Raw genomic sequence first — 11,566 nt, forward strand, 5'->3', positions numbered from 1 at the left:
CTTTTTTTTTCTTCCAAGTTGTAGTCAGCATCTTTGCATGTTTGTTTCAGCTATTTCAAAGGCTTCCCACAAATGTGTCTAAATGTCGGTCCCACATCATAAAACACTCAGCAGAAGCTATTCACACAAACCCATGAATCTGAGCAGCATCCTGGGTTCATACAACTGCTTTCAGTGGAAGGCTAAAATAGCTTGCTTTTAATAAGTTGCTAAGATATAATAAAAGCAGCCACAAAGGAGCTGCATACCATGTCCTAGGAGGGAGCTACTCTATATAACGCTAGGGAAATACGGTGATTTCCTCAGAGCATGGATGTGGGTAGGCAGGATTTTGTGTGTGTTAATTCATGCAGGAAGGGGAAACCCTGATTCCTTGTCTCAAATTGTCAGATTGTGTGCTAGGGAGGGACTAGTACCTGAAATACAGACATGCTCTGTGCTGTTTGATTAACTGGTTCAGTCACTTCTTTAAGAGAAGTTCCCCCTTCAGAGAAGGAAGAAGAATATGGGGAAAGGCATGCCAAAACTTAGGTCATTCTTTAAAATATGGGTTCAGCTTGGTTTGTCTCCTTGATACTGACTGCAAGACAGACCCCTCTAGCACAATAAACATACTTACTCATTCCCACTACCCCTTTTTTTGGCAAGGTGTTTGAAATTGCAAAGGTGGTGAGAAGATAATCAAATTCTGTATCTAAAATTGTATGGCTTCTATGAAACAAAGACTGGACTGTACAGGTATCTTCCACTGATAGTGTCTCCCAAAAGGCGGGGAGGAAGAGCTGTAGCAACATTCTCCTAGGAATGGGTGAGGAAAAAAAAACAAACCCTTTTCTATTCCACTCTAATTGTATCTGTCATCGTAGAGATAGTTGTGCATAAATGTATGTAAACTTGATTTTTCTAATAAGCATAATTGAATTTGGCCACCTACATGCAATATGACAATGAAAAGCTAATGTCATTTAGTATTTCTGTAAGGCTACATTCCTGTCAGTCTGCACAATCCTGTCCTTAGACAGGATTTGGTGACTCATTTAATGTGGTTACAACAAGGTCTGAAAGCTTAGCAGCATAATCCTCCTTCCAGGAGGTAAGACTTTACTCGTTTTAATGTCCTCATCTTGCAACCTTCTGGAATCCATGCTTCAGAAGAAAAACAATACTTAAATTGAATTTGATGCAACCCATGTATCTGCAGAAAGTACTAAGAGGAGCGAGAATTAGATTAATTACTGTGAAGTTTTTCTCATTTCAGTGCATGCAGGGACACAAAATTGTCAGTAACGTTTTAATCCCATAGTAACTGGACAAAGAGCAGACATCTGAATATGTAATCATTACCACTGTGCAAAGCTTTGTCATAAGAAAGCTGCATGAAAAGCCATGCAGCAAAAGATTCATAGCCAGCAAGAAGCTGCTTTTGCGTCCTTTTGAGCAATAACATAAAGGCAGCATTTAAAATAAAAATCAGTCACTGATGTATTTTTCTTAAACTGGCAACGTAGAAAATTCCTCTTCATAGTAAAACTCTAAGAGCTTATATATCTCTTCTACAACTGAAGTTTAATTTCTGATGTGTGTACTAAACTGAAACTTTAACAAGTAGAGAGAAATAAAATACATTCTAGGACAATTATGCAAATACTTTCAATACTTGAAAAGTTATTTTATGATGGTCTTTGTATGAATGGCTTCTTGCTGCTTTACTGCTAGCTATCAGTACTTGTCAACTTTGCTATAATTGTTAGGGAACTTTGTTTTGAAAGTCTTTCTTCTAGATTTTAATTTCAGAAAAGAATACTCCTGAGGAAAAATTTTTTTGGTGCAGCTCCTTTTTTCATAGCTCCTTTTCTGGATATTTAAAAACGTTTTTATTTTAAATGTGGGGTCTTTGTACAAAATCTTTTATACAACTGTCATGCTGTCATTTCCAGCCTAGAATGGAGATCAGTTGACTCTAATGCTGTTTTTTTCTAGCATAACTAGATATGCCGAGGAAGGATTAGACGAATGTAATTTTAAATGGAATTCAATGACCCTAGTGAAAAGCTCTTTCCAATACCTGAGATCTAAGAAAATATAAAGGACAGAGACTGAGCCCCTGGCCATGAGGGCTAAATAAGCACCTAGACAGCTAAATAAGCACCTAGACGGCCTATCAGATGGATAAAGACAAGCTTTTTAGGTTTTTGAGACAACTTGATTAAGCATGGTTTTCATTTCTAGCAATTATCTCTTTATAAATCTTCCTAACTGTCTTGCCCAGTTCGGAATTTCCAAATAAGTGCTTTTAATTGCTTTTGCTATAACTTGTCTTGAGTTAGGGGTATATATTAAACTGATTGACATCAAATATTCCATCCTTATAACTGTAATGATGTTTAAAAACAAGGTACAAGACACTCTAATAACGTCCAGATCCTCAACACATTGTTCCAATTTATCTGAAAGAAACATGCTAGCTGGTTTGAGAGCTTGGACAGAAAGTCCTCTCTACAGCAGCACAGGAGAGCTCTCATGAACTCATGAACTGGCATACAGCAGGACATGGGAGTATACTTTAAAACCCTCCAACATCTGGGAGTAAGTCATTGCAACTGTATACACTACATGTAATATAGCCTGACTGAACCTCTGAAAGAAGAAACAATTGAGTCACATTGTAATAAACAATATCAAGATTAATAAATACACCACTAGATGAGATGCTGGAGTTTGGTATAGCAGTGGAATAAAAAAAAAAAAAAAAAAAAAGGCAAGATAAAAGAAACAGAAAAGGGGGGGTGGGGGGGAAAGACCTACCTTCACAGTTCTTGGAAGTTGCATTATATATGTAGCCTTCTGCACATTCACATTCATATTTCCCCAGGGTGTTTTTACAGATGGCTGTCCCACAGATGTTTGGATGTAACATACATTCATTTATATCTAGAAACACAAACAAGTTATTAAAAACAAGTCACTCTCTTGCATACCGTTTTTTCCTAACCCTATCCAAAACTGTGCAAACCAAGTGAGGCTGGCAAACTGGCTCTTTCTTGCTAGGTCTACCATGTTTTCGTAGCAGACTACAGCTATAGCCATAAAGATTTCCAGAGGTCTCTAAAAGGCACTTCTGCATGCCCTCAGCGAAAAACGAATTCTCTGCCTGCCTACCTTTCTCTCATGTGTTCTGTGGATAACAGGAAAAGAGATGCATGTCCAGGAACGCAGAGAGAGAAACAGTCTACAGATTTCCTATAAGCTAAACCAGACTGCATAATAAAATCCTATCTTAGAAAAAGGCATCCAGAAAGACAAGAGATAATCCTATCAGAGTTTCTTACATGCTACGATCCATTCATGTCACAATCGTCTTTTAATTGGCTATGCTGACAGGTGTTCCAGTCCCTCACTGCCTCTCCATCCCTCAAACCATTTTAGCGTCTATCTTCCGTGTTGTTTCCAATTTTTCAATGTCATTTTCAAAATGCAGATGTGACAACTGGACGCAGCATATAGTATCAATCTTACTAAATATCTTGTAGACAGAAAAATATCAGATCCCTGGTAGTACTTTAATTCCCACTTGTATGCGCAGGGATCATTCTAGTTTTCTCTGTGGTTTTGTAGTAGTTGCAGAAATGGTGCTGCACAGGGAGCACGGATTCTGCCACTGACTTGCTAGGACTCCCAAAACATTTTTTAAGTGAAAGCTGTCCTGAATTTGGCCTACTTTTCCACAGTTACCGTGTATACTCTAAATTTCTAGGTGTGTAATTTTGTAGTTGGATGTAATGAAACACTTGAATCCAGTTTATCAAATGACCAAACTAGTACTCTAGGTACTAAGGTACATTAGTGTATTTTTATCTTTGATTACTTTTTTAACCAACTTTTCCACTATCTTTCCAAGAATTACAGAGATTCTAACCAACTTATCTTCTTGCCCTTTTTGACAAAACAGCAATCTCCTGTTCTTCTGGAATTTCTATGGAAATTATTCATTCACAAAAAAAAAAAAAAGACTAAAGGAAGTGACAGCAGGAGATGGCCCTCAAGTCTGGCCTCTTACAGTATTTGACACTATCCAAAACTGTTGGCATAGTTCAGCAATAAAATATATGACATTAAAATGGAATGAGGTTGTACTTTTTTCTAACTATGCAGTAAGAATTGCTAATTACGTTAACACATAGGCTTTTTTCTGGAATGGAATGAAGCATGCAGGTCATGGCCAATAATAACAGACACAAGCATGTACAGAAAAAAAATATGCTGGGTGAGTAAAAGATAAATCTTTCTCTCCATTAAGAGCATTTTCAGATTCATTAATAATTTCTTCTCCAATGAACTTCAAACTCCCTAAAAAGCAGCATCACTAATTAGGAGTGATTCAGCCTAAACCAGTGTTTACCAGACAGGATATCCATGGTAACGATGTTAGCTGGTCACACCACTCTAGATTCTTGTTTCAGCATGCCTAAAGGGTATGTGAAACTGGTTAGTGACCAAAACATGCTTTACAGAGCTCTAGTAAGGAAGCAGAATCTAGTATACAGTCTTTCTCTTTTCTTCTGTTTTTTTCTTTTTCTCTTCTGTTTTTTTTCCTGAACTGGTTTCAACCCACCTCAGTTCCTTGATCTGGTTCACTATACGGTTGCCCAAATGCTTGCAGGGGTGTAAGGCTGCGGGTGGAATGAGTAGCCAGGTTGAAGGAGGACTGCATCTTTCATAGGCAATGCAAGCTTCTGCTGACTTAGGGCATTTATGGAACTACTGGACTAAATTCTTTCCTCTCTAGTCAACAGGCAATGTACTGTCGTGTAATGATGTTCTCCTTAAGTCTCACTTCCTACCTCCACAATCCCATTTATTTGAATGCATGAAGTAGCCATCTTCACATAAACAACGGTAGCTTCCAGGTAAATTGGAACAGCGTTGGCTACAACCTCCATTTAAGTCTTCACATTCATTTGTATCTAGAAGGAAAACAAAATAAAAATCACTGCTCAGGGGAAGGCATTCATTGACCAACTGTGTGGAGCTAGGTATACTTAAAGATCTGATGCTATTCAATAATAGTAGAACTATAATTGTGTTCCTGAGAACTGACATCGTAATGAGATTAGAGACTATACCTTCTTCACATTTCTCTCCCTGCCATCCCGGTTTACAGACACATGTATATTTGGCTTGTCCATCTATGCAATCCTTATATCCATCTTTATGGCACGGCAGGGGGCTACACTGGTTTGAAATTTCTGTGGGATGGAAAACATTGGAAATACTTGTTATTTGGGGTTATTTTTCCTCAAGGATCAGTTTAGTCATCGTTATTCTCTTCCCACAGGTACCTTTCACCTTTCATGAAACAGGAAAGGGCTTGATGCATAACATCAAGTAACCACACAACCATCTTGCTACTAATTCTGTTAGCAAGAACTTGGAAGTGACTGAGAAAAAACAAAGCCACCAGTACTTTTTCTTTGTCAGACAGAAAACAACTAGAAACCAAATGACTCACTAAGCCATGTTAATCCCTGCAAGATGTGACCAAATGCAGACTTGATACTATTTTCATTACCCTGTAAGGACGTATTTCACTTTTTAAAGAACAGTGCTCTGCCCCACCGTATTACCACAAATTTCACTAGAAATACCAAAGTTTCAAGAATACCAAGAATTCAAGATTACAGAGATCAGTTTCTCTGTTCAAGGAGGGTCACGTTTACAGAGAAACTAACACCTCAGGTTGCCTTGGCCGTCCAGGTCCTGTGGGTAGACTGGACACATCAGTGTCTAATACTGTCACCTTTTACAAATATTAACTTCAATGACAAAACAATTTGCATCATAAAGAGCAACTGAAGACTCTTTATACATGCTGGCAAGACCTCAGAAAGCAAGGCTCAAAATACATAGATTGGGGCAGAGAACAGAGAATTCACTGCCTTTTTTTCTCTAACCAAAATACATAAAGTTCTTTTAACTTTTCCCACCATTTTCATAATTTTACATCAGCATACCACATAAGGCATCATTCTATTTGTGTCTGCTGAATATGCTGGTAGCTTTATGGACAATTTTTCTGCGGGCCTCCAAACATTACAAATGTATTGTTTCTACTTTAAAGTTATGTTCTTATAAAGCTCTGGAATGTCATTCTGAGGCATGCTTTTAATAAAAGTAGTGTCCTAAAAGAACAGATAGCAGAATGGAAAGAAGAAAGGATTTAGCGATGTTCAGATTCAAAAAAGTGGAATGAAAGGCAAGTGTTCCTGCAGACTGAAACTTGCTACGATTCTGTACGTAAGGCCTCACTGGATTTCTTAAATGCTTCTTACTTCACTCAAAAGAACTAAAGAACTGAGCTGCATAGAATTGTAAGTTTAGCCTTCTGTGACTAAGAAAGCTTAACAAAATCTGTGTTAGTATATTTGTCAATTAAATCTACTTCTAATTAATTTCTGCTGCAAGTAAAACCAAAAGCCCAGGGGTCAGCCAAGCTCCAAAACTACAGAGCCCCTCCAGAATAGGTGCTGCCTGTCAGGTAATATTCATACTGCAGACCAAAGGACTCCAGTTGCAGAGGAAGACTGACAGAAGAAATTGCGCAGAAGTAACAGGAATGGGGTTTATGTATGGATCCTTCACAGCAATTTCCAAATGTAAGCTCTAGAACTCCCTACGTTTTTTTTTCTCTTTGTTGATTATTTACTGCTTTTGTAGGTCCAGGAACAAGCGTGTGAACTAAGCTTGGTATAAGCAAAGCATTTCATAAGTGATAGATGTGGAAGTTACCCTTAGAGTATGCAACTGGGGAACAAGCCTGACTGTAAATGTTTCTGAGAAAAAGGCAGTGATGGCTTATGAGAGTCTGAACTGAGAGATGATGGATTGGGTTGGCAGTGTGAAACACGAGTAGATGGAATGAGGTGAATTAAAGATATAAAGGGCAAAATGAGGAAACCAATGAATGAAAAAAGGAGAACTAGTGAAATACACTAGAGGAAGAAGACAAGACAGGATGGACAGGACTGGACGGACAAAGAAGTTATGTCCACAGATGAATGATTAAGATGCCACTGCAGAACCAGTAATGTTGCAGCCATTTGTTCCGAAAGCAGGCCTGGTGTTCCTCTTTTCCCAATTCAGGGTGCATTCTGACCTACTACCCGGCAATGCTTTTTGATAAACATTTGTGACAGCAACTAAATGTCAGAAGATATACTCAGCCTGCAATAGAAGGGACAGGTGGCAAGAAATGTATTGTGGTACACGTATCCTCTGCCACTTAGAGGCTCTGGTATCCATGAGATGTGTCATGGTGAGCTGGATAGATGTAAATGCAGGGATTTTTAAGGGCTTATTTTCAAAAGCAATTAAGCATGCAGATTCATGGGATACAGCTGTTTAGAGACTTGAAGATGCAGCTTGGATACCCGCTTGGATTAGAAAAGTATGAAAAAGGGTCATCTTTTCCTGTGAAAATTTTCCTTTTCCTTCCTTGATGGGGATGAGAAAGTCAATATATTCACTAATTTTTGTAACTGTTTATCCAGAAAGGTGTGTTCTGAAACGTGTGTTCATTTGCGTTCTGAAATAAGTCATTTGGGCAAATCTGAAAACAATGAAATTATTTTTCAATTCTGTTTGAATTGTTATTTTTATTCCTTTATTTTTTTCAGCTTGAGATTCAAACTAGTTACTGTATTGTTATAAACTAGTTCCTATTATCATTTAATTATTTCTCATTAGGAAAATTGGGTTTTTCATTTTTACAATATCAAAACAATTTGGATCGATAAATTCAGAAAGACAAAACTTTTAAAATAATAAAAAAAATCTGTTAATATCAGTATCACAAAATCTTTGTCTCAGTGAAAACATTTTAAAGAATTGTGATATAGCTTTAATGGGAATTTTAAATTCCACTTTCTCAGCAGTAGCTCCTTTCCAGAAATGTGCATAAATTTCATTGAACATTTAAGCCTTAGAAACACTTGAAAATTTTATGCATACTCTCTTTACTTCTCCTTTATCCTGGTGACTGACTAATAGTAACAGGTTTTTTAACTTGATTTTATAATGTGAACCCAAATGGAGAAATACAATGACTATCAAGTAAACTACTTGTTTTCACTGGGTAATACAGAAACACTGCACATTCACACAACTGCTAAATCCTTTCCTTCCAGGACCTCTAATGAGAGTGAGAAAGAGTGATATGAATGGGAATACATTTTAATTTGTGACAGCAGTCACATTGGTCAAGTGATCTGGAAAATATGTTCATCCGTCACCATGTGCAGTGTAATCATTAAGGATTTTTTTGCCTTCCATTGCTTTCAATGACAAAACCAGTGTCAGATGGTTAAGGATAAGCATCCCTCTTCAAACTATCTGAAAGCTTCTTTGATGTAACCAGGCTGTAAAGGTTTAGAGGTTTAGAGACATGTTTCAACTGTGACAAGTAGGGAATATGGTACAGACTGCTTCCTGTGAATTTACTAGAAAAAAAACAATTCACACTGGACTTATGAATGTACAGGCGTAAAAAATAAAATATTTGAGCAACATCACAAGTTTCATGCTTTGTGACCTTCTTGTGTCTAGACTCAATGACAAATACTAGTTTTCCAGCTAGTATTTGAATTTTTCAGCTGATAATGTTACCCACTTCATGAAGGGCTACAGTGTAACTATGGGCCAAAGAGTGGAAGAAAGGAGAATTAACCAGATGGTCCCTTCCCTTAACTGACAGAACAGAACTTGCTAGACGCAGAGAGTCAGACATAACTATTAAAGACATGGTAGAGTACAGAGGACATACTAGGGAACATCGGTGGGTTGGTGTAGGACACTTTCGTATGTTTCCAGACGAATTCTGCCTTCAATTTTGCGGTATTATGTTTCCTTTCCAGCATGCTTTTTAAAGTTAAAAACAGTCACTTACACCACTTGCTCTGAAAATGCGCTGTCTCACCTAATATTCTTTGTCAATTTCTGTTCCAGATAATTGAGTTTGCCCGAGTTAAATGGATATTCGTCTCTTTTTCTGCTTATGTGAACTGCTTTCTAGCCATGTACGCGCGTGTTCTTAGATGTGAGTGCATTAGGTAAAGTATCTAACAGCAGCACTTACCATTGACACAAGCCCTCAGGTCAGCTGGAGAATCTGGAGTAACTGCAGTAACCCTGAAAATCCCTGCTCGATGGGAGGCAAGGCAGCCTGCAAATGCAAACCCACACAATCTGCTTATGATACAAACACTCATTTAGACTGAAATGACAACAGCTTATGCATGGCATCTTCAAAGAGTCTGTTCTCACAGCTTGAATTAGAAAACTTGTCTGGGCATATTCAGGACAGCTGATCACAGACCAACCTCCGGAGTGCCTCTGCTAGGATCTAAGCACACAGAACTGCCGAAGAGCTAGTAGGCATTATAACCAGCACGGAAATCATTCAAGCGCTACAGGCAGAATAACTAAACTAGTATTACCCAAATAAGAAGACCAGTGAATGATTAATACTAGAGTTGTTCAGGTTTTTTGTACTCACTTAAATATTTGGGATAAAAATACTCCTGCAGAAAAAAAAGAAAAATAAAGAGTAAGAAAAATTTAAGGTAGATAGAATTACAGTAAAATATATCACTGACTAAGTTCTAAAATATACTTGTATTATAACTGTAAAAGAAGCAAAAAAGAAAAAATCACTTTGACTCATAGAATATAGAACAAGTTTTCTATATCACTATTGTTTAGGTTATGGCAGCAGATTATTTAATAAACACACGTCTCACTGGAGAGATTAAGATACTGCACTGAATTGCACACTTTCACAATGAAGGAAATGAAAATGAATTGGGTGTCAAAATGACTTTGAAAACTGTCTCTTTGAATGGGAGGATCTTGCCCAATGTTGTTACTGGATGCAGAGCAGCCTCCTTTATCTGCCTTTTTCACCCTAAAATAAACAAAAAAAACCCTGGAATAGGTTGAACATCTCATGTGCAATTAATTCCAAATAAAGTGAAAAGCGTTAATTGTTAAAAATTGTTAAAAGCAAATGATTATTGATTACTGAAACAATTTAATCTTAACAATCAGAATATCTAAATACATGCAATTTTATCAAAGACAGAACATGGAACCGATACATAATTTGCAAAACAAGAATTTGTTTTAACCATATATATTTTGTAATAACACTTTTATAGTACAAAACTGAATAAAATATACCTAATACTAAATAACGTAACGTGGGAATGAACGGAGAAACAGAGTTCTCCCCACCGGGAAAAAAGCTCACAGTAGTATGTCCAATCCCTTCATTAAAAGGGCTGCACTGCCATGCATCCTCTGTGTAAAATTTTAATTGAGGCCAACAGAGTTTCCCCACATGGAATGCTTGCAGACAACTGTGCTCTAAAACTGGTGATCCGTACTTGAAATTAAAATAGTATCTATGCAACTATTCTCTTTGCTTATACACAAAAGAATTTCAAACCAGTTCTTGGTCTGCACGGTGGGTTTTTTTTAGCTTTGCAGTGTGAATTCTATGTACTTCTAGCTTTCCCTCTGCAAAGAACTACTATCTACCTCATATATATTCATCAGATACTTACAGTTTCGGGATTATTTTCAAAGATTTCCCTGGCTTCTTCCTTATTGCATAATTCTTCAATGCACTCTCTTTCTAAATTTCCCTTCTTACTTTCTTCCATAAAAGAATTTGCTCGTCGTTTCCTCACCAGGAACTGAGAGGCATACTGCTGGGATAAAACTTTGTGGAAACAAAGGAGCTCTGTTGTTATTTGCTTAACAGCTGAAAAACACTTCAATCACTGAACAAATATGAGAATCTAACACGAAATTCTGAATTAAATGCTTACTCAGGAGTTGCTGTTTGCTATCATTTTGGAAAATAGGCAAGAAATCCTAGGATTCTGTTCTCTGTATGTGGGGTAGCTTTTCTGACCAAAGAAGTCCTGAGTCACCAAAAAAACATTTATGCTATGCTATGCCTGAAGCATAATTTAAATGTCATATTCAGGATCAGATTTTTTTTTTTTTTTTTGCTATGGATATTACAAAGTGAGATATGTGACCCATAAGTGGAAAAAAGCTGTGAAGTTTTTTATATTACCTGTTTCAGTGATCTAGTAGTAAATATTCTGACCCTATTTAACTTATGTGAGTCCAAAAGTGTGTCTTATAAAATCAGGCTACCTGTTATATGCAATTAACATAAATGTTATTTTATTTTTCAGAACTGTAAAGAACAAGACAAAGTAAAAGGTGAGAATGATATCCTGAGAAACATCAAGGCAAACAACCTACGAATACATTCACTTTTTATCAAGATAAAATACAATCCTAGCTAACTTTTATATTTCAGATCCATCATGTTATGTGTCATTACTTAATTTTCATGTATCTTGTTATTGTCATTTTATTGACTTTTACACAAATGGTGAACAAATAAGTGAGTTGAGAAATGACACTAAAAATGGAAGATGTCTGTTTGCTTCGATTGTTCTTTGTAGAGCACACAACTCTACAGGAACAGCAA

At 37.0% G+C, this 11,566-nt stretch overlaps 1 protein-coding gene across 2 annotated transcripts in view; it reads right to left on the minus strand.

The window, feature by feature from the left end:
• Positions 1 to 11,566, minus strand: part of PROS1 (protein S) — a 39,020-nt gene that overhangs the window by 23,473 nt on the left and 3,981 nt on the right. For both annotated transcript variants that reach the window (XM_076350853.1, XM_076350863.1), the window contains exons 2-7: positions 10,620 to 10,777; positions 9,551 to 9,575; positions 9,131 to 9,217; positions 5,124 to 5,246; positions 4,842 to 4,964; positions 2,806 to 2,931 (exon numbers count right to left, since the gene is read on the minus strand). In XM_076350853.1, coding sequence (XP_076206968.1) covers positions 2,806 to 2,931; positions 4,842 to 4,964; positions 5,124 to 5,246; positions 9,131 to 9,217; positions 9,551 to 9,575; positions 10,620 to 10,777 — 642 coding nt within the window. The remainder of the gene's footprint in view (positions 1 to 2,805; positions 2,932 to 4,841; positions 4,965 to 5,123; positions 5,247 to 9,130; positions 9,218 to 9,550; positions 9,576 to 10,619; positions 10,778 to 11,566) is intronic.

The sequence above is a fragment of the Aptenodytes patagonicus genome, chromosome 1, assembly GCF_965638725.1.
Source record: "Aptenodytes patagonicus chromosome 1, bAptPat1.pri.cur, whole genome shotgun sequence".
Lineage (NCBI taxonomy): Eukaryota > Metazoa > Chordata > Aves > Sphenisciformes > Spheniscidae > Aptenodytes > Aptenodytes patagonicus.